Source organism: Peromyscus californicus, unplaced genomic scaffold (genome assembly GCF_007827085.1).
Source record: "Peromyscus californicus insignis strain IS unplaced genomic scaffold, ASM782708v3 Scaffold_1__1_contigs__length_55948999, whole genome shotgun sequence".
NCBI lineage: Eukaryota > Metazoa > Chordata > Mammalia > Rodentia > Cricetidae > Peromyscus > Peromyscus californicus.
In genome coordinates this window covers 30,492,522-30,515,811 of record NW_026294492.1, presented here as the reverse complement: position 1 = coordinate 30,515,811, position 23,290 = coordinate 30,492,522, and the positions used below count along the sequence as shown (strand labels likewise).

Sequence of the window (23,290 nt, the reverse complement as noted above, 5' to 3'; positions counted from 1 at the left end):
GTGTGTGTGTGTGTGTGTGTGTGTGTGTGTGTGCGTGTTACTGGTTTTATACCAGCTGTTTTTGCTGTGCGTGTGTGTGGATCAGAAGAATAGGAAGGAAAGATGCATGAAGATGTTAAGGGTAAAATGCCAAGAATTGGGAAGATGCTACAAATACTGAGGATTCAGACCCTTTCTGGTTAGTATTAGAGTTTTCGGGAAGAAAACAGGATGTCCTAAAAGAACTCACTGTCCCTTCCTGACAGGTCACTGAGGAATGTGGCACCTTTTCCCCATACATAAGTCAACATTTTTTAGCATTAAAACTTCTTCACATTAAAGGGGGGCATCGATAAGAACATGGTGCCACAGGCTTCACTAGACTGTCGTTCTATGGGGACAAACTTGATTTTCCACAAAGTTCCCAGTGCCTGATAGACACTCAGTAAATACTTGCTAGATAAATCAAATTAATGAGGAAGATGTGAAAGATAGAGATGATTAGTTTAAGCCAGGGCATTTGTTGCTACTAATAGCTAACATTTATTTAAACTTAATTTGTGCCAGCCACTGTTCTAAGTAAGCTACACGCATCGACTCATTTAATCCTTATGTTATTACCCTATTTTTTATAGTTAAAGAAACTGAAGTCCTTTGCCCGATTAATGTAGGGCGAGGATTTTGAATCCTGGCAGTCCAGTTCCACAGCTGGGGCTCTCTCATCACTCTCTGGGGCAGTGGTTAAGAACACTTGTTCTTGCAGAAGACCTGGGTTCAGTTCCCAGGATCCACACAGTGGCTCACAACCATCTACAATCCCAGCTTCAAAGGGACCCAGGCCTCTGCAGGCACCAGGAACAGATGTGGTACACACAACATACATGCAGGCAAACACTCATGCAGATTAAAATAAAATAAATCTTAAAAAAAAAATCATGTTGATTTCTGACTTCCTAACTTCGTCCTCCATGAGAAGAGAGGACCTCCCCTTCACTTTGAGCCCAGGGCTTGGCTTTGTTCTGAGCCTGACAGAGCACTGCTTTGTTTGGACTTCACCTCAGCTCCTCTCCTCTCCAGACAGTGCTAGCCTGGAATAACTGCCTTGTCCTGCGTTTGCTGAGATGGTCCAAGATTCCTCTGGTATGTGATCTCCCTCGTTTGCAGTGCGTCAGAGAACCTGATTTTGTGAGATTAAAGGTCCGTTTCTTTGATCTTAAACTTGCCTGGGCTAGAACACTGCCAGCTCTTGAGACCCAGTGTGAACAGAATGTAAGGACAGAGCAGGGTAAGCGCTTCCATTGAAGCTGACTGGCAGCCCAGAGCTCGGCACACGGGCACTTGGACTCCATGCCCAGTGAAAGGAAAAGCTCAGGACCACCAGGGACAGAGGACATAAGGGACAAAGACAGAGATAGAGGGAGAAGGGGAAGGGAACCAGGGAGAGAGGGCAGGGGAATTTGTCCCTAAGGGATAAGGACTGCCTCTGGATAAAGGAGACAGACGTGGCACATAGGAAAATGGGGGTTTATACAGGTAAAAGGGGAAACCCCGTGTTCGGATGAGATGTTTAATTTTAACTGGGCATGTTAATTAGGTGAGCCAAAGGGGGCTTCTGATTGCTGGACTTCAGTACTTTAATAGCTGGACCTTGGTGGTCAGCATCAGGAGGAGGAAGTGGCCAAATAAGGGCACAGACCTTGGGGGCTAGCTTTAGGAGTGTAATCTAATGGTTAACAAGGCAGAGGGAATCGGGGAGAAGGGCAAGGCCTGCCAGAGCCACATGCTCGAGTGGCCTGGTGTCCCTTCACTCAGATTCCGATGAGGGGCATACTGTCTGCTACACGCTCTAAGTCTTCCTTCAGTGACTTAAAGTCAGGCTTTCGGGTGCATGTAATTGCTTGTATCATTTGTAGCACCAGTGACTGAAGGAGGGTGTAAATGCAGACAGAGAAGTGATTAATCAGCTAACAGCTATAGGAGTAAGTCTCCAAAATGAGAGCATTCACGCCTTTCCAACCCAGCCCCCAATACTGACAGTGATGACCAGGGAAGTTCATGGGGTGGGGGTGGGGTAGAGTTTTGTTCCTGTGAGAGCAGCACGCATCAGATTGCAGTAGAATCTAAAAGTGACAAGGTGCCAGCAGGACTTCATTCCACTGTTCTCCCAGAGTAGTGTCTTATCAGCCGGCTTTGCTGTCAGCCTTTGGCGTTGGTTTTCTGTCTTTAGTGGCTGGTGAGGCACTCTGCCCTTTATGTTTCATCATAGAGGACAGGCCTTCAGGGAAAGGACTCCTGGCCCCTGTGCACTGCAGCAGATCCCCGGCCACCAGTTGTTTGCTCTGCACTGCCCTGTGTTTATTATCGTTGTGGAGGGAGTTGTCATTACATCACTTGGGATTCTACTCGTCAGAGGGGGCGGGGGCAGTGCTTAGCCACTGTACCGTGTTGGACCATGTTATGAACTCCAGGCTGACAATACTGGACAGATTAGGTATTTACCGCCTGAAATTAATGATGCTTAGAAATAAAATGACTGAGGATCTTTTATTTTATCTGCACTTTCTTTCTCTTTCTTAGCTGTGTGTGTCTGATCGGTGATCAGCTTCAAAAAAGGTTTACCTATTAACATTTTATTTTTAATGCTACAACATTGGGATGAGAAACCTTGTTTATGTTCAGTAGTCCATGTTTAAACTTTTCTGTGTTCCTAGGACCCTTTAGTAGTAGTACGGTATATAGCCTGATATCCACCCTCTTAACGAATTTAAGTGTGTAATACAGTCTTGTTGCTGTAAGAATAATATCATACAACAGAGTTTATGGTTGTGTGTGATTGAAATTTGTACCCTTTGAACATCAGTTCCCCACCCCAGCCCTCCTCCAGTCTTCGGTCGGGACCATTCTATTTTCATTAGATTGGCCGTTGTAAATTCTTGGTGTAAGTTAGACTCCTGTTGAACTTCCCTCTGTGTCACTGGCCTTTCATTTAGCGTCTGAGCCTTCAGTTCCGTTCCTGTTGAGGCTCTCAGTGTCAACACCACAGTTCTCATCATAAAAGGAAGAAGTAGAGATAGTCTACTCTGGAGCCATTTTGAGTGACCCTAATTTCTGTGTTCCAACATGGAAGCAGCTTCACAGGGTTTTTATAGTTTTACAGAACAAAGAAAGCCATAAATCAAGGCAAGCTTAAAATGCAGGGTTTCTATTGCTGTGAAGAGGCACCATGACCATGACAACTCTTTTTTTTATAGACTTTTATTTATTATGTATATAGTGTTCTGCCTGCATGTGTCCCTGCATGCCAGAAGTGGGCACCAGATTTCATTATAGATGGTTGTGAGCCACCATGTGGTTGCTGGGAATTGAACTCAGGACCTCTGGAAGAGCAGCCAGTCCTTTTAACCGCTGAGCCATCTTTCCAGCCTCCCGTGACAACTCTTATAAAGGAAAACATTTAATTGGGGGACTTAGAATTTCAGTGGTTTAGACCATTTATTCATGGCAGAATATGGCAGCGTGCAGGCAGACATGGTGCTGGAGGAGGAACTGAGTTCTACATCTTAATCCTCAGGCAACAGGATGCAACTGTGTCTTCACTGAGTGTAGTTTGAGCATAGGAGACCCCAAACCCCACCCCCCTAGTGCCACACTTCCTCCAACAAGGCCACACTTCTTACTTATAGTGCCACTCCCTTTGGGGGCCTTTTTGTTTTTTCTTTCAGACCACCACAGGTGGGTATATGCTATCTGATGACATTCCTAGCTATTGGATTGGTGGAAGCTAGTGGTCTGCTAAGTCGGTAGATTCTAAAAGATTTTTATTTATTATCAAAATTTGTTAGTTTTAATACAGAATGGGGCAAGGATGTTCCAGAAGGCTAACACTAGCCCAAGATAAGGTAATTAGCTTCTGAACCTGCAGAATCCCCGTCTCTCCACAGCACTGACAGTCCAGTTGGTCCATCAGTCTCTGCACAGATTCCTTTAGGAGTTTTTTTTTTTTTTTTTTGTTTTGTTTTTTTTTTTTTTTTTTTTGGTTTTTCGAGACAGGGTTTCTCTGTGTAGTTTTGCGCCTTTCCTGGAACTCACTTGGTAATCCAGGCTGGCCTCGAACTCACAGAGATCCGCCTGGCTCTGCCTCCCGAGTGCTGGGATTAAAGGCGTGCGCCACCACCGCCCGGCCCTTTAGGAGTTTTGATTAAAAGCCAGACATAGCTTCTTTTCAGGAATTTTCATTAACAAGGCACATGATAGTTTCCATTTTATTTTATGATGAATGATATTTCATCCTGTGTGTGTGCCTCTGCATATATGTGTGTGTGTGTGCCTCTGCATATGTGTGTGTGTGTAAAACATTGTGTATGTATCCCATTTTCTTTAGCCATTTATTTGTCAGTGGATATTTGGGTTGTTGCTCCCTCAGTTATTGTGAACAGTACTGCAATGAACAGAAAGATGCAAATACTCTTCAATCCTGTTTCCAGTTCTTCTGAGTATCTACTCAAAAGCAGTATTGCTGGATCGTATGGATCTAATTTGGGAAACCTCAGAATTGTCTTCTATAGTGTTACAGGGAGCTCATCAGAGCTGACGACTCAGACACAGTTTGTAGCAATTGAAAGTCTTTATTCCCGACTGCTAGAACTACACTCAGGTATTTGGGTCCTAAGTGTAGCCCAGGGGTCCATAGCACAGAGTTTTTGAAGGAAAAAAAATCACTGCAGGGGGGCTTCGCAGAAGTAAGCAGTTTAACAGAAGCTAGCTATGGCGTCTTGATTTCAGGGTCCTGGGATAGAGTTTGGTAGTTTTCCATGGAGATAAAATTATTGATATGCCTGAAACAGCTTCAGCAAGAATACAAAATGGAGGAACGTCTGTGCTGTCTTGCCCTGTCACGTTCTCCACTGAATCTGTGGGTGTGGGTCAAATCTTTGACTTCATCTGTTTTAGAGGGGCATAGTTGGTCCTAAGGACCAAGTAGCTTAACTGAGTTTATTCTTTGTTTGATGCAGCTGGCCGTGCAGTTGAGGATGCATGGTCCTATTGTTAGCAGGTCAGAATAAGAATCACCTGTCAGGCTAATGTTGGCAGTCAGGTGGTCAGCTATGGGGACCAGGTAAACAGAGACTAATACAAAAAACCTGAGTGTAGTCCCAGCCAGCTGGAATAAAGACTTTGATTTGGCTATAACTGGCAGAGTGGGCTCCCCATAACAACAGCAGCTGCACAATTTTATATGCTTACCAACCATGCCCAAAGGGTTCAATTTCTTGATATCCTCAGAAACACTTTTTGCAATTTCAAATTTTAAAAATTGACAAATGAAAATTGTATATATTTATAATTGTAATAAGATATTTGATATTTGTGCATCTTGTGGAAATTGCATGCCCCATCATCTGGTGATATATTGTGTACCCTAACAAAATTTGCTGAAAGATCAGAGAGACAAGGAACAAGCCACTGCCATATCTTACCTCTAGGACTCCTCAGCCTGAAAAAGCTCTCTAGCCGAAAGGGGCTTCTGGCGGAAAGAAGCTTCCTTAGCCAAAAGCACCTTAAGACAAAAAGCCGTTAGCCAGAAAGCCTTTAGTTCCTGTCTCCTCAGGGCTTATATACCTTTCTCCACCCAGCCATCACTTCCTTCCTAGTGCTGGGATGTGTGCTTAATGGCGTGTGTGCTTCCCAAATACTGGGATTAAAGGTGTAAGATCTCAAATGCTGGGATTAAAGTGTGTGATCCCCAAGTACTGGGATTAAAGATGTGTGCCACCACTGCCTGGCTCTGTTTCTCTCCTAGACTGAGTCAATCTCATGTAGTCCAGGGTGGCTTTGAAATCCAGATGGATCTCTGCCTCCTGAGTGCTAGGATTAAAGGTGTGTGTCACCACTGCCTGGCATCTATATTTAATCTAGTGGCTTGTTCTGTTCTCTGATCTTCAGGCATATTTTATTAGGGTACACAGTATGTCACTGCACGGTCACTCTTCATTCAATTTTTAATGGTGTTGTTCGGTTGCTTGTTCCTGTATTTTAGACAGTGCCCTCTTGCCAGGTAGGTGGTCTGCAGGCGTTTTCCTCCTGGGTAGGCTGCCTTTTCCCGTTGTTTCCCTTCCCATGCAGAGATAAGAGTCAGACTTAGTTTCACTGTTCTGGGTTTTGTTTGTTGTTCTCTGTGGTTTTGTTCTTGTTTCTGATGCTGTTTGCTGAGACCAACGTTACAAATGTTTTTGCATGTGTTTCATAGGAACTTTACGGTTTCTAGTCTTGCATTTAAGTTTTCAGTCCATTTCTGAGTCATTTTTGTCCGTGTGTGTGAAGAGGGCTGGTTTATGGTTTTGGCGTGTAGATACCAGGTCTCTCAGCTCCGTTTGTTGTAGAGACTGCTGTTGCCCTGATGTATGATGTTGGCACCTGTGAAAAGGTTTTGATCGGACGTGCATGAGTTATCACTGGACACCCCTTGCTCTTCCATGGTTTGTATGTAAGTCCTGGTCTTCCTAAGGGACAGTCTGCTTTCTTGTCTTTTCCGTCTTCCTGAGCAGCGTTCCCAGACTCCCGCTCCAGATGTCAGGTGTCTCCCATAGGATAGGATGGTGTCCCTACCCTAGAGTCTTCCCTTTGACTGTACCTGCTGCCACATAACGTTCATCAGTTTCTGGGACAAAGACCCCTAGGGACATCACTGAATTTTCACCTGTTACTATAGTTAGCATTTATTGAATACTTCATGTATGCTGTGCTGGTTCTAAGAACGTCATGTGACTTCTTATTTTTCTGCCTGCTTCATGATTCTTTCATTATATGCTCCACTTGTCAACTTGCCTGTTTAATCTCAGGGGTTTTCGTGGGGTGGGGGAGTGATGCTGTGTTACAGCTCTGAGGGGAAAGGTATCCTGGCAGTCGGGAGCCAAGGAATACCACAGAGTCACACTTAGACACAAACCTCACACAAGGGATTTATTGCGAAAGACACAGGAGGGTAGCTGCCTCTGCTCGGGTGAGAAGCAGCAAAGAACTTAGCAGGAGGCAGGCTTTATATAGGTTTCTTGGGAGTGGAGCTTCCCAGGGTGGCCTGGATTGGTGGGATTCTGTGGCCTGATCTTGGATATTGGGGCAAACTCAGGGACGGTGGGATTTTGTGGCCTGATCTTGAGCTTTTTTTTTTTTTCCCTGTAAGGTGGAGTTTGGCCACCTGCCTCTTGAGAGGCTGGAAATAGCCATTATAGCCATTAGAATAGTCTGGCTGGGGTAGGGCCTGGCTGCTAGAGCAGAGTTGGGGCAGGGCCTGGCCACTCAGCCTCGAGGGGTCTGTCTACAGGTACATCTTCTGAAATGTGAATCCATATTATTACCTAAAAAATTTTATTCAAAAACTGGTGTAGGATTGAAAAGCAGTTTAGGAAGCTATCTGATTTCACTTTCTACTTTTTGGTGACCCAGCTAAGTGTGTTAGGAATTGTTTCCTTGTGTACTTTCTTTGGAATTGCATACAAGCTTTGAAGAACGTTCTCTGAGTCGTTCAACTCCTTTGGGTTACTAACGGATAAGCTGTGTTTTCTTTTTTTCCTACCTAAACTTACATCTCTCAGTTCCCTTTAAAAGTGGAATCTTTCTTTGGATTTTGAAATGTTGGGTTTCACTTGTCTAGGGTTGACTTCTTGCGGGGGGGGGGGGGGGGGCGATGACACACACTTGGATCAATAGCATTTCATAGGAAACAATGTTGAAAGTGTGAGCCACTAATATGAAAAGGAGGAGTAAATGGCCCAAAGACAAGGCACGCCGGCTGCTGCTTAGCACTGACCCAGTGCGGTTGTTCTCAACTGATGTCCCCTGGGGGACTGCATGCTCATGCGTGTGGACTCACTCAGATGTGTGTCACGTGCTAAGGGTGTGGAAGTGAGGTCGGCCTGATCCTGTCCTAGAGGACTGTGTTCTAGTGAGGACGTAGACACACGTGATGTGTGTGGAGCTCGCTGTACAGTTAATAGAGTTAATGGAGAAGCCCCTGCTGAAGGGGCTCTGGATACGGAAACCCTGGTCTTGCACAAGTGTGTCTGCATCTTAGGGAGGAGGTAAGGCTCCTTGTATTTCAATTGTATCATTGAGTCCCCTCCCTCCTCCTCCTCCTCTTCCTCCTCCTCTTCCTCCTCAGTGCTGCCCACAGAGCAGGGATTTCTCTATGACCACTGAAGACTCTTAGACCTCCCCAGAGAGAGCGGCAGCCTTGAGTGCCACCTGCTGTGCTGACTAGATCAACCTTGACCACATACAGCTCTCCCAGGACAGGTGACAAAGGGAGTGAATGTCCACACCCCCCAGCGTATTTCACAGGTCCATGAAACTTGGCATCAGTCCCATATTGTTGCTAACTTGAATTTCTTCCCGATAAGCTGAAGATCGGGAATTCTTAGTGTGTGGAATGAACACCCAAGAGGACGGGGTGATGTGACTTTGTGAGGATTCCCTGTCCTCCTCCAGGGACTTGTGATTTTGCACACACAAACTAAAGTCATTAAGGTCCTGACCAACCATCTCTTCCCCACTATTCTTCCCTTGTCATTAGGATTCACAGTGAGGAGGGTTTGAGTCAGGATTCGGATGGTTCACGACTAGGCCTCAGCTACATTTGCAGTAGGAAGATGCCATGGCCAGAAGTGTCAGGGCTTCTTACTCTGACAGCCTCGTGCTGCAGGTGTGAGCAGTCATGGGTAAAGCCGTGTTTTTTACTTTGCCATTACTATCCATTTTATTGGACTCTCTGTGGGTTATGGTACCGAACACTGAGTTGCTCTGGTTTAGGTGTGAGCTCTGTTTTCTCTCTGCCTCTGGTTCCCCTGCCCTCCCTGCACTTCTGTTTTCCTCCATGACAAGTGCGCTTTCAGCAGTCCCAGCATGTGATGGTGCTGTAAGGTTGCCAGGTCTTATTCTGAAGAATTTGGGCAAGGAGGGAGCAGGGCAGATGATTGGCTCATAGTCTGGCCTCTCTCAGCCTTCCACTGTTGGGAAAGACTAATGGAAGAGGCCTGTGCACAGGGTCACCTGTAGCCATACTGTAGCCATACTGCTAGGCTGTGGGCCTCGCAACATTGCAGAGCTCATACCTTCATGTACCCAGGGCCTTCCTCTAACTTCACAGACGATTATGCTGAATGTTAATGACGCTCCTGCCTCTTTCCCGTTGGCTGTCTACAGGTGGATGGCCACCACAACCAGCCAGATGTTGTTTAGTAACAAGGGAACTCATGGGTATTTCCTATTGAAGATTGTATTTGTAATATGTATTTCCTTGACAGCGCTCAAGATGTGATAGTAGTAGCAGTAAATGTCTGGAAATTACCCTGCCAGGCTTTTCCCAGGTCTGCAGCCCTGTGAGGTCAGTTGTTATTTTACTGAGCAGGAAATTAGCACAAAGAGATAAGTAATTTGTCCAAGCGTGTATGCCTTAGTGAGAATAGAATTGGAACCCAGAAGTCTGGATGGGCACTCATACTTTTCATTGTGGTGCTGTATTCCTCTCAAATAAGGGCTGAAATTGTTATTTAAAGTAATGCCACTAACGAACTGGTTGCGTTGGATGTAAAATTGATTACCTATGTTGTAGTTAATCCTAAGTTGAATTATCTTCACGTGTTGTAGAGAAAATGAGCGTCTTGACTCTTCCCTACTGAAAACCACCATGCTTGCTTTGTGTCCTAGGAGAAGACTTTGCCGTTGTACAGCAAGAAATCATTATGATGAAAGACTGCAAACACCCAAACATTGTTGCTTACTTTGGAAGCTATCTCAGGTACATTGTTTATTTTCCTTTTGAAAAGCGGTAATGACTCCATCACCTAATCCACCTAACTGAATAAAATGGACTCCAGTGCTGTGGTTCATGCTTAGAGGATAGGGTCTTTTCTTTTCACATGAATGGAATTTTTGTTTATGACCTATTGTGCTAATTCTGTAACAGTGGCCCCTCTTGTGACTTGGGAATTCTGGGTGTGGTTTCAGGGAGGACGCTGGCTCTAAATGTACCAGCTGCTGCTGCCCCTTTCTTCTAGGCTTGAGGGTTCAGTCAGGAGCATCTCATCCTCAAAGGGTTTTCTTTATTTGTTTAAGGATTTTTTTGTATGTCCTGTACTGATGATGGTCTCATTCTTTTGCTTCATTTTGTTCAAAAGTCTCGGAACTGTAATTATTCCCACAACATACTTTTCCAGGACCCAGAGTGAACTTTGGACTCTGAGCTTAGCTCTGTTGTTGTTTGGGCAGGTCCCATGCCATAGAGGAGTCCCGCAGCCAACCTGGCTCCTCTCCCTCTCTGCACAGTGAGTCTGACCCCGTGACCGAGTTGCTTTTAAGGTCCCTCTAACAGGAAGCTTGGAGAATGTTCTCCTCTGTCACTGGCCAGGGTCACTAGGCCTGTTACAGGCTCCTGTTCTCACATGACCCACATACAGAACATTCTGAACACAGCAGGTAGAGGCCCCTGGGGAGTTCAGACCAGCTCTGCTCACTCTAGCTGAGCCTGTTAGAGTCTGTTAAGCGGGATAGGTTGGATGGAGACAGGAAAGCGATCATAGCCCTCTCACGGTGGCGTGGGTCAGTGCTGTTGCACAGTTCCGAGTGGATTCTTGTCTGCCAATTTGACACTGCCTCAACAGGGATTGGTTCGAATACCAGCCCAACAGTACATCTTCAGGACCTGTCGCCGTGGTAGGAAGTGGGCCCAGCGGGGCAGGAACTGTATTGGCTTGAAGAAACATCTCCTAAAATACTTAAGTTTATGGTGCTAGTAATTGATTCCAGATACAGTAAAAGTCACCCCTGCGAAAGGACTTGTTCACCTGCTGCTGGTCCTGACAAAGTGACCAGCCTGGACTCTACTCAGCATTCCAGAGCGTTCTTCCTAGGACAGGCTGGTCTTCTAAGGAGAGCTGTTGTGCTTCCCCGGGGATATGAGTCTAATCCTGTTTCTCAAGCACTGTGGGGCATGCAAAACAAACCTATGTATATGGCACCCTCCATGTGGTAAAATGACGGTGGTCTTCTTGCAGGATCCGACAACAATGTGATACAGAAGTTAGGGGCTTGAGTGAAAATGTCGGGATCCTGGCTTTCCTCAGTAATTAGCAGTGTGGTTTACGGCAAGTTATTTAGTCATTCGGTGTTTGCATTTCCTCCTCTGTAACATGGAGGTGCTGACACCTGTGTGATGGGTACCTATGATGACTAAATGTAAGTCCATGTGAAATGCAAGGAGCAGCGTGAGAACATCACGATGCTTACTAAATGGTAACTGCGGCTGCCGCCAGCTGCACCTCACTGTTCTGAAAGGACGTCACATCAGTCCTGATCGTTTCCACACCATTCGCAGGATGCTTCTTCGATGTTACTTCCAGCTTACAAACGATGCTTGAGAGCATTTAGCATCGTTTGCTTTTATTTTATTTTACCCTAATGTAAAGATTACAGTAAACTTTTTTCACTCAAACTAAAATTAAAACTAAGTTGGGGTTCTTTTAAAAACCCAAACAGTTCTTTTAGTGTTATGGGAATGTGACGTGAGGATGCCGCTTTAGATGGGTGACTGTATCCCACTGCCAGCATTGCTGACGAAGACTACTTGAAAGCTAGTCGAAGAACAAAGGACAACAGCCCTTCCTTCCTTTCTCCAGCTCTCTTCCAGTCTTCTTTATTCCTGATTAGGTCCAGACTTGGACCAAAGAGGGGCACGGAATCCTAAGAATTGGGTCTGTATTGTGTTCAAGCTGGAAAGGACGGAGAGATCTTGTCATCCAGCCACACTGACAGACGAGAAAACAGGACGTAATAGAACCTTTCTTCTTGAGGCTCAGTTGCTTGTTGCTGGCAGGATTTAAGCCTGGCTCTGCCCATCCTTCACTGATGCCTCTTTGTGAAGCCAACTTATTTTACAAAGGGCCAGGGGTTTGGAGTCCGTACACCACCCTGAGAACAACTCTGTCACAACTTTCTTCTCTTGCTGCCACTAGAGTGTATTGGAACAGATTTAGACAAAAAGATGAGGAGGTCCAAGTGTGCTTTGGCTTCTGACAAACCTGCCCTTAGGGATCAGAATCAGTCCATGAATTTTCTTAGGAGATGCCCAGCGAATAGTTAAGTTCCTGAAGCCCACTTTATAACAGACTCTCTACTCTCACTGCATGAAGAGATCCTGTCTGAGCTCCTGTGGAGCTGAGTACTTGAACTTAACAGGCCCTTCAGCATCATCAGCATGAAGTGTAACAAGAACTACACAGACTAAGCTTTCTTCTGGTGGCTTAAAATTAAGTAACAGTGTGCTAAACATTTAATGCACATTCTCTGAATGTTTTTGTATGTGTTTTTTTTTTTTTTAAAGAAAAAAGAATTAAATCACCAAAGACTTTTCCCTTAACCCCATTAGAGCCATGGACAGTTTAACTTCAGGTTCTTGCTAACTTTCTTTAGACCGAGAAGAAGGCTGTAATGGTCACTGTTAGTATACAGTTCCTCTTTAAAAGAAGCCTTTCATTTTGGAGCGTGTTAGATACAGAAGAGTTGCACTGGCAGTAGAGTTCTTTGTGGAGATCTTCCCCTGCCTTTCCCCATGTGAACACAACCGTACTGTATCAGTCAAGTGAAAGGAACATCTGCTCTCTGCAGATCTTACACTTCACTTGGGTCTCATCGGTTCTCTGCCAGTGTCTCTTCAGACAGTGAGGGCACTGGGAAAACATCAGGCCGTGCTGAGGGTTTTTAGCAGAGTAAGTCAATCACTCTCTGTTTCCCTAAGGAGAGAGCACACTAGATGGGTTACTGTCTTTATGGTTTTGAGTATCTATTTTAAAACGAACCAAAAGATTTCAAATTCGACTCCCAGGTAATTAGCCCATCTGAAAATGTCCAGCAGTTACTGAACGTGGTGTTTTTCACGTTGGTGACTTGCGTTGAGGGTGAGTTATTTTTGTGAATGCAGTGGTGCAGCCTTTGGTGGGCCCGGGGTCTCTGTCCCCGGGAAAGCAGTTTAGCAGTACTGACCCCAGTGTCCTGCTCACAGCTTTTGTCCTGCTTGTCCTTATGCCCTGTTTGTGAACACGTATAAGTCACACGTAGTTTATTAATGATACGTCTGTGGTGTGTGGAAGATGACAAGGTGGACTAAGACTTTCAGATCAGTACAAGAATTGTTAGAACTTTTCTTCCTGTAAATTCTAATAAACAGCAAACTGGAAGATTAAAATAGTGAGAGACACCCCGCCTTTTCTATTTTTGTTTATTTATTTATTTATTTTTGGCTAAGGTAGAAAAATTAATTTTGAAAGGTTAATTTTACAAAATAAGAAAAGGCTTCTAAGCATTTATTGAGGAATAACATTTATTCCAATTCAGATACCTAGCCACAGAGATCCACGGCTTGTTGGCCTGCATAAGATGGGCCTGTTGACACAGCCCCGTCCTGTGAGACAGATGGTGTGTGAGACCCAGTGCCCAGCGGATTTGTCATCACAGGGGAGACATTTGAGACAGACAGAGTCATTCTTCTAAGACATTCTGACCACTCAAGCTTTTTCATTTTTTATGAGAGATTTTAACCAAATGGAATGTTACAAATGCAAAACATTTTTAGTGCGTTTAAATGGTGTCAGCATATAGAGTCCATATTTTCTCTTTGCCTGTATAAACTAGAAAGTCACTGCATAGACTAAATAAACATTGTCTGTAAGAAGAGACTGGGAACGGAGCTGTTTTAAGTGGAAGACAGTGGCGGTGAATCTGAAAGACAGCTGAGAACTGGTCCCTGTTCGTTTTCTCTGCTGTGGAGAACCGTTTTCAAACTGGAAAGGGCAGGCAAAGCAGTATTAAGATGGAGTTGGAGCATATGGCAGGTGAGGAGGTAATTACAAGGCAGCAAGACACTTTAAATGAATTTAAGCTTTCAGATTTCTATAAGCTCTATCTCACACTGAACACTTAGCAGATGTGATTGTCATCCACTATCAGTAGATGTCTTTTTCACAAATAGAAGAGACACTGAAGATTAGAGATAATCAATGACTAATTTGCAAAAGGGAGAAAGATGACTTCTAAAAAATACAATCAAATCAAATGTCAGCCATTGCCCAGCAAACACGGTGAATAAATTATTAATCATGTCATCAGTGAGCGCCTACAAGTGGCAGCTAGCCTGGCCTTTGGGGAAAGCAATACCAAATCAATCCCATCTCATTTTAATGTTTTTACTCTTAAAAGAGAAAAAAAAAAAAAAAAAAACTCTACCTCTTCTGTGAGTTCCTGGAACAATTTAAGGTGATTTAAATAAATGACTGTAATGTAAATTATAGTACAAGTGAAGAGACGACCTGCAGATGGCAAGATCTTTGTTAGCTATTGATCCTACGAAGAACTGATCATCAGAATATATCTGGAACTCCAGGACTGGCGTCATAGCTCAGTTGTCTTGCAAGCACAAGGTCCCAAGCTCAGCCCTTGAGACCCACAGAAAAATACCAGGTCTGGTCGCTCATCTTGTAACCCCAGTGTTGGGGATGAGGAGACAGGAGGATGGGGCTTCTAACTGGTGAGCTCAAGGCCAGTGAGAGACCCTGTCTCAAGAGAGGTAGACAGCCTGCCTGAGGCTTACACCTGGGTTTGTCCTCTGGCCTCCACATACTTGGACATATATACCTGCATTAATAAAAGAAATGGAATATGGTGTTTCAGTAAAGAAGATAGCGGCTGGGTTCTATGAAGAATTCAAACATGTCAGCGTAGCAACCTCTAGTCAGAGGTGCCGTCCTCAGTTTTTTGTTGTTGTTCTTTTGGTTTTTTTTTTTTTAATTTATTTATTTTATTATTTAATGCACTTGAGTGTTTTGCCTGTGTGTGTGTGTGTGTGTGTGTGTGTGTGTGTGTGTGTGTGTGCACCACATGTGTGTCTGGTGCCCTCAGAGGCCATGGATACCCTGGAACTGGAGTTACAGATGTTTGTGATCTAATGTGTGGGTACTGGGAATTGAACCCGGGTCTTCAGGAAGAACAAGTGCTCTTAACCACTGAGCCAGCTCTCTACCCTCGCCTTCCTCATTCTAAATAAGACCACAGCCAACCATTCTGAGAGTTCTTAAACCTTGGCTGCTGTGCAGCCAGCCGATATTTCTGTGGGTTGTGTTTATGGATATGTACCATATCAGAAACAACAGAAATGTAGACATTAGCCGTGGGGCTAGTGTACCGATTCCATTCATATGTCGCACTCGTAAGCTGTCAGTCTTAAGTGGTTTCTGATTCCTTTGGGGCTTTACTCTCTTGAGCCTTACCTTCTGGAGCCATGGTACCTTGCTACTTCACACTATCAAGTTAGCCGACCTTTCCACCCTGGTTGCTCACGTGGTTGCTCTGTGCCACATGGTCTGCTGTCCAGAGCCAAGCCCGTGGTTAGGTGTAGCTAATACAGCCATATTTGACCCCCTAGTAATACCAACAGCTCTGCTTTTTAGTGCACGGTTCCTGTAGCACTCAGAGTAGTGCTTGGTTTTAAACACCACATTTCAAGAGGGATGTTGACAAGTTACAGATTATCCAGGTGAAGGTAACTGTACTGAGGAGTCCACAACCTAGAATTGCTCTGCAGTGCAGCCCCAGCACATTCTAACATCATCTCTGGCCATTGTCTCTCTCTCTCTCTCTTTTTTTTCCAGGAGTGACTGAGCACATGTGTAATCCTCTCTATTTCCAGCACATGTCTTTTTCACTCTTTGTTTTTTGTTTTTGAGACAGGGTTTCTCTGCGTAGCTCTGGCTGTTCTGGAACTCCCTCTGTAGACCAGGTTGGCCTCAAATTCGGTTTGCCTTTCTCACTTTTAAAAAGTGAGTCCAAGAGTTTTTTTTTTTTTTTCTTTTTTTCAGATCCCCCTCTCATCCCTCCTCCTGATCCCTCCTAGCCTCCCCACTCACCCACCCCCCATCCCCTCCTCTAAAAGGGTAATGTCTCTCATGGGAAGTCAGGAAAGCCTGGTACATTCAGTTGAGGGAGGACCAAGCCCCTGCCCCTGCATCAAACCTTAGCTAATAGGCTTCAGAAAGCCAGCTCCTGCACCAGGGTAGATTGGCCATTGTCTCTTGAGGTAGCATTTGTTCTGTTCTGTTCCCCAGCCTCTCAAATGTGGTGTCTTCTTTCAAGTTTCCGTTCTTTTACACAGGCCCCTTCTCTGTCTCTCCCTGGTGAATTCCTGCTCGAACTTCAAGACCCAATTTAAATGTTGTCTCCTCATAAAACCTTCCCTTGATTTGCCAAGATATTTTCATCTCTGAGCTCTCATAGCACATTAATCCAAAATGCAGTAAACAACTTCTTTTTAAGATGCCTATAACTTTAAAAAATTTATAAATGTGTTTATTTGTACAAATTACTAAGTTTCCCTGTTGTGCTGGCTAGTTTTGTCAGCTTGACACAGACTAAAGTCATCTGAGAAGAGGGAGCCTCAGCTGAGGAAAGGCCTCCGTAAGATCAGGCTGTGGGCAAGCCTGTTGGGCACTTTCTTAATTAATGAGTGATGTGGGAAGGCCCATGGCCTCTACTTCAGCTGCTGACTCCCTGATGTGGAGGTGTAACCCTTTCCTCCCCAAGCTCATGGTCATGGTGTTGCATCACTAAGTCAGTCAACTGTGGTATTCCGTGATACATGCATTTAGTTTGCTTAGACCGTCTCTCTCTCTATCACAGACTCTCACATTCCCTGGGTTCTCCCCCTTCCCTAGTAATCCCTATTATACTCTGAGGTGCTGTAGTTTATGCTTGGGAGAAACGTGCAATACTTGTCTACCAAGACCCATGTAGTAAAACTGGAGGGAGTGACATGCTCGCAGCTGCTCACGTCTGCTGTCTTGGTCCAAGGACAGCTTAGACAGTATGTAAGTGGACAAGTTTGACTGTGTTCTAATGAAACTATATTTGTAACACTAAAATTCCCATCATTGTCCCATGTCAAATATATTCTCTTGATCTCCTCCAACCATTTAACCATTGTTCCAGGACTATATAAAACCAGGCAACGGTCTAGATTTGGGCCAATGGCCATATTTTCCTGGCCTCAGATCTAATTATCTTCATTGGCAGGCCTTGGTCAGTGTTAGGTGCTCAGGCAAAAGTATCTCCTTTGAGACATTCTCAGACACGCAAGGATGTAGAATTACAACATGTTTAAAATTGTTGATTCACAACCTTAGAGAGACAGGGAACCAGCGTGCCCTGGGCTCACCCCACCAGCAGATAGAGAAGTGCTGCCCCAAGCTAGCCTTACACTAACAAATTCTTAACTCCTTGTACTTACTTTCACCTCGGTTTATTAATTAGCTTATTATCTAACCACACTTAGGAATGAGTATTACACATGGATTCCCCTTTTTTCCTTCTTAGACTTCCCTATTGATTTAAGGTCTTCTCCCCTCAATTGACCCCTTTCCCTTTAAGAGTTCACTGAGGCTCTTACAAGTCACTCCCACCTTGAGTCATAAAGAAAGCCTGACAGTTTATTATTTCATTCATTCATGTATTTGTTTACCTATAGAACAGTTAGAGTTTACCAAGTCCAGAAACTCCTCTCCCATCTCTGTCCCAGAGAATGGTACAGTTCCTGGTGTGTTTAAGAGGAAAAAGTAATTAATGATTGAATAAAGGAATAAACAAAGGAAAAAGATATATAAATCTTTGCTCACTATTTCTTCTGTCACTGCGTGATTACTCCATCTTAGGATGTGAATGAGAAACACTAACAACAGTGATCAATTTATAGGCTTTGGAAATGTTACTCTGGAAACTTCATTTGAGGATTCATTTACATTTGTTGTTGGTTGAGAGTGCTATAACAAAGTGATGTGTTTGGGATGGATTGACATTTTCTGTGCTAATCTGGGTAAATGGATAAACTATAGGACAGGAAGTTTTTAACTAAAGGGAAGTTCCATTTGAATATGCCTAACGACAGCTTTATAGTCTGTAAATTGTGTATCTTAAGTAGTAAAAATTAGGGTTGGATTACACCAATGCAGTAAGTCATTTACTTGGGTTTAATTGGCATTTTAGAAAGATAGCATGTTGCATTTATGTAGTTTTTCAGTGTTATAGCACAGACGATACTATCACAAACATTTTAATCATGAAGACATAATGCACAACTGTTTCTCTTCACAGGCGAGATAAACTTTGGATCTGCATGGAGTTCTGTGGAGGCGGCTCCCTACAGGACATATATCATGGTGAGTCTAGAGTTGCTTTATGGATACTAAGCAATCTGTTATCTACTATATCCGAACATTAATGTTGTTTAAGAAAAGAAAGCTATGCTTTACTTTTGAATTGTGTGATACATACGGACGAAAGGGGCATTTGCTTTATACAAGAGAAAGCTATATGCGCTGGAATTACTTGCTAACCCTGAAGGAACATCATAGTTAGTTCAGAACTTCAAACTCTGCCCTCGCAGAAACAAAAGGCTCTTGATGACAGAAGATCATGATACCTGAGTGTGATGGTTTAAAAGAGAATGTCAGCCGGGCGGTGGTGGCGCACGCCTTTAATCCCAGCACTCGGGAGGCAGAGCCAGGCGGATCTCTGTGAGTTCGAGGCCAGCCTGGGCTACCAAGTGAGTCCCAGGAAAGGCGCAAAGCTACACAGAGAAACCCTGTCTCGAAAAACAAAACAAAACAAAAAAAAGAGAATGTCTCCCATAAGCTCATATGTTTGCATGCTTGGTCCCCAGTTAGTGGACCTGTTTGGGAAGGGTTAGGAGGTGTGATCCGTGTGGAGGAGGTGTGGCCTTGTTGGAGGAGGTGTGTCACTGGGCGTGGGCTTTGAGGTTTCTCTCTGCCTGCAGTTTGTGTATCAGATGTGAGTTCTCAGCTACTGCTCCAGCATCACACCTCCCTGCTGGCCACCATGCTTCCTGCCGTGATGATAGTGGACTCACCCTCTGAAGCTGTAAGCAAGCCCCTGATTAAGTACTTTCTCTCATAAGTTGCCTCTTACATGGTGTCTTCTGTCAGCAAGAGAACAGTAGCTAAGACCCTGAGTGGTGGTGATGGTGACGTCATTGGCTTTGCTCCCAGGCGTTCATGGAGCAGCACCTAAATGTCTGTCTGTTCTCTTAGTGCAGAAATCTAGGGAATGAGAAACTGAAAGGCAGTGGTAGAATACAGAAGACTCATAAGATAAACTCTGTTTGCTGTTTTCTATGGGATATTTTTTTTCTGTCTACCATTTCTATCCTGGTTCTGACTAGAGTAGGCTTATTCTTTCTCTGCAGGTTTATTTTTTGATTAATGTAAAACACAATAACTCAGTAACTCAAGCAGTCAATTTCTTTGAGAAAACATTGTACATTTTCTCTTGAGTTCCTATTCTCAGGTATGGAGCCTTTTAGTAATTCCAGGTTTGATTGTACCAAAGAAGACGGTGAAAGGCCATTTTGGTGGGAATTTTACTAAATAATTCAGAGTTCCTTTCCTATCACTTTATCTTCCTAAAACAGGTTTCGTGTAAGAATGATATAACAGCACGGTTGTTGCTGTGCTTTTATTTTATATACTTGTGGTCTAGTGTATTCTAGAACCATGGTCGAGGAGGATTTCAGAAGGGTACGTTTTCTGAAATCATCTTCCAAAGCTCAGAGGGGAGAGCAGGCCTGGTTCATCTTGAGACGAGAGGCAGCTCTTGGGTAGAAATGGGAGGAAGTGTGTTCTAATAGTCGGTGGTGGAGCAGTGTCACTGTGGCCCTCAGGAGGTCACTCCAGCCAGCCTAGGATGGTGCATGTGGGGGCCGAAGTCAGATGTGAGAGCCTTGAAAGCTAGACGGAAGAGCATGTGTGATGCTTGAAGTTGAAACCTGGGCCACGTGCATGGTAAGCAGGGCTCTACCACCAAACCGTATCCTTCACTCAAATTATAACTATTTTTGAGACAGGGTTTCTCTCTGTAGCCCTGGCTGTCCTAGAACTAGCTCCATAGACCAGGCTGGCCTTGAACTCACAGAGATCTACCTGCCTCTGCCTCCCGGAGTGCTAGTATTAAAGGAGTGTGCCACCACCTCTGGCCAAATTACAACTTTTTTTTTTTTTTTTTTTTTGGTTTTTCGAGACAGGATTTCTCTGTGTAGCTTTGCGCCTTTCCTGGGACTCACTTGGTAGCCCAGGCTGGCCTCGAACTCACAGAGATCCGCCTGGCTCTGCCTCCCGAGTGCTGGGATTAAAGGCGTGCGCCACCACCGCCCGGCCAAATTACAACTTTTAAAAATAAATCAAATGAAAACCTCATAAACTCTAGGATTCTAGGAAGAGAAGAACTTCTCTTTCGTTGGATAAAGAAACCTAGAATGTTATACTGTTCCCTACATAATGGCAGCATGGAGATGGGGTGAGGGGGTGGGAGAGTGGGGGATGGCGGGGTGGGGAGGCATCTGCAAAAAGAAAAGGAAACATGTTTGACTTGTCCACACAAGCATACAGCATTACAGCCTAGTCAAAAGTATTACATACTGCCAGGACACTAATTACCTCATGGAAACCTGGTATGGCCAAAAGAGTGAACACCATGGCAGTGGGAGCATGTGGAAGAGGCTGCTCACATCTTGACAGACAAGAAGCAAAGAAAAAGTCAGTACTGGAGAGGTCCAGGGCAAGATACAACACCAAGGACGTGTCCCCAGTGGCCTGTTTCTTCCAGCCGTCCTCCCAACGCTTCTTACTTTTCACTACTCTCCATATTCCCATGATATTATAAATCCATCAAAATAGCAATATATTTATCAAGTCAGGACCCTCGTGATCCAATTGTCTATACAAAGGCCATCACAGACACTCAGGTGTGCTTCACTAATTTTCCCAATTGTTACATAATCCCGTTGACAATGAAGATTAACCATGACATTACTAAATACCATAGTTACTGGGTAATCCATAAGCTGAAGAAACTTATTCTTATAGTCCTGGAGACTGAGAAGTCTAAGATCAAGGTGCTAGCAGCAAGTTGAGTGTCCAGGAAGATAGGTGATAGCATCTAGTGCCGTCACATGGTAAACGGAAAGGAAAGGCAGCGAAGACTCCCACAATGCTTCTAATCTCATTCTTAAGAAAGTAGCCTCTTCATGGGGCTCATCTCCTAGGTCTTACCTGCTAATACTATCACACTGAAGATTCAACATGCGAGGCTAGAGGATGAAGTGTTTACCATACACGTGTGGAGACAGTAGTTTGGAACCCTGGCACCCATGTAAAGACAAGCTAGTGTGTTCCACCGGTGATCCCAGCACTTGGAAGATGGAGACAGGCAATCCCCAGAGCAAGATGGCTAGCTAGACCAGCTGAGGTGGTGGACTCTGGGTTTAAGATGGTTAACTAGACCAGCTGAGGTGGTGGACTCCATATTTAAGAGAGAGACCCTGTCCCAATATATAAGATTGAAAGTGATTGGGAAAAATATCCAACATCATCCTGTGGCCTGCACACACGTGTGCAATCCCAGGTGAACACACACACCATGAAAAAGATTCCACATGAATTTTAGAGGAACATATACTCCAACCATAGCAAATGCACACCCAGGAAATTGTATGTACATCCAGAGGATAAGCTGTGACTACCATACTTTCAGTTTTCAGTGAGTGAAGTCACTAAGCATATAGCACGCAAAAGTAAAAGAAGGTAGCAAGAGGCAGATAAATAGAAGCTTCAGATCACACCAAATCACGACTCTAGCATCCAGCAGAAATGCCTGCCTGGGGCAGCTTCATGACAGCCAACAAAGGCAACACCATCAACCTGGGGACTTAAAACACCCAGCAGAGATTCCCAGTTGAACTTTCTCCGTGGATGGGGTTGCAGCTTTGCTTCCCCTGGTATTTTACATGTGGGAGATAAACAGCAGCAGCCTCTGTGGGAGATGCTTCACCCCCTCGCTCTTCTCAGGGATGTGGTGTTTGTAACATCCTTGGCTGCTTGCTGCCTTTCTCCCCCATTACAGTGGCACCAGCCTGACCCAGCACGGGAGCTTTGGAGGAGACAAGGGAGGGCCTCCTTTTCTTTCCACAGTCTTGAAGAAGCACGTAGCAGTCCATCAGTGTAATTTACATTGCACTTAGGATAAAATGAAGGCGAGTCCATGGCTGTGGAGAAGTGTCTGCGCTAGTGACAGAGCAGGTTTCCAAATGGGTGTGCTGAGTTTGGTTGTGATCCTTTGTATGTGTGGTGTGTGTAAAACTACCATGGCTCAGCTCCCAGGCTTCTGACTTAGCAGTGGTGTGAAAGGCATACACATAGATTCAGTACAAACCATATGCCAGCTTTTGAGTTTGGCCTTTGCCCAGGCTACTGTTCTCTACCATGTATGGTGAGAGCTCATGTGCCCTTGGTTTCATTAGTAGACAGTGATAACAAGCCACAGATCCCACTGAGCAACAAGACCTTGAGATAGCAACTGATGCTTCTTGTGTCCAGGACTGCTTAGCTGTGATGGTGTATGTTGGTATATGAAATTCATTTTTGACCTAGAATATTGTCAACTTAAAGTGGATTTATCTAGAACATAATCCATTATAAGTTGAAGATCATGTTATATAAAATGCCTATATAAAATCAACTTATAGATTATAGATGGAACTTTTTATATTACTGAGTAATATTCTGGAAGGGAAGAGACCTTTGCTTTCTTAACTTCTGTATTGACTAGAATTTTCATAGAGAATATACTTTAATTTTATAACTACAGTGGTGATACTTTTAGGGAAAATATTGATTTAAAGCCAGCTGTGATACATGTTACTCATCAATAAAGAAACCTTAATGAAAGTTTATGCCACTTGGGCATTCTTTTAACATGTGTGAATATTGGATCAGCAAGGTATAAAATAAAATCAATTTTAGTCATTCATTTGTTTATAAACATAGTATGGCTTTTCTGTGTCAGGCGTTGTTGCAAACACTGGAAATACAGCAGTGAGCGTGTCAGACTTAAAAAGAATCACAGTGAAAACTCTGCCTTTTTGACATTGGGTCTAGTAGAATTGCTTAGGTACGTTGAGTCTGTTCTTAATGGGATTTGTATGTCACTTAGTGAAAGCATGTGTTGCTTAATCTTGCTGATACTGATTTTCTTCTCTTACAGTAACTGGGCCCCTCTCAGAACTACAGATTGCATATGTTAGCAGAGAAACACTACAGGTAAGTCATATTTAAAGTGCTATTCTTTATTAAATGCTTATGTACGTGCATTACTGTTAGGGGACAAGATCAACTAGTTAATACAGTTGTATTATTTTACTTACGTGTAC

General features: G+C 44.1%; 1 protein-coding gene across 9 annotated transcripts in view; it reads left to right on the top strand.

Annotated features, from left to right (window-relative positions):
* Map4k3 (mitogen-activated protein kinase kinase kinase kinase 3) overlaps positions 1-23,290 on the top strand; it is a 157,482-nt gene that overhangs the window by 61,775 nt on the left and 72,417 nt on the right. For 8 of the 9 annotated variants that reach the window (XM_052746381.1, XM_052746385.1, XM_052746383.1 and 5 more), the window contains exons 3-5: positions 9,682-9,772; positions 18,163-18,227; positions 23,125-23,180. In XM_052746381.1, coding sequence (XP_052602341.1) covers positions 9,682-9,772; positions 18,163-18,227; positions 23,125-23,180 — 212 coding nt within the window. The remainder of the gene's footprint in view (positions 1-9,681; positions 9,773-18,162; positions 18,228-23,124; positions 23,181-23,290) is intronic. The other variant, XM_052746389.1, reaches the window with a different exon arrangement.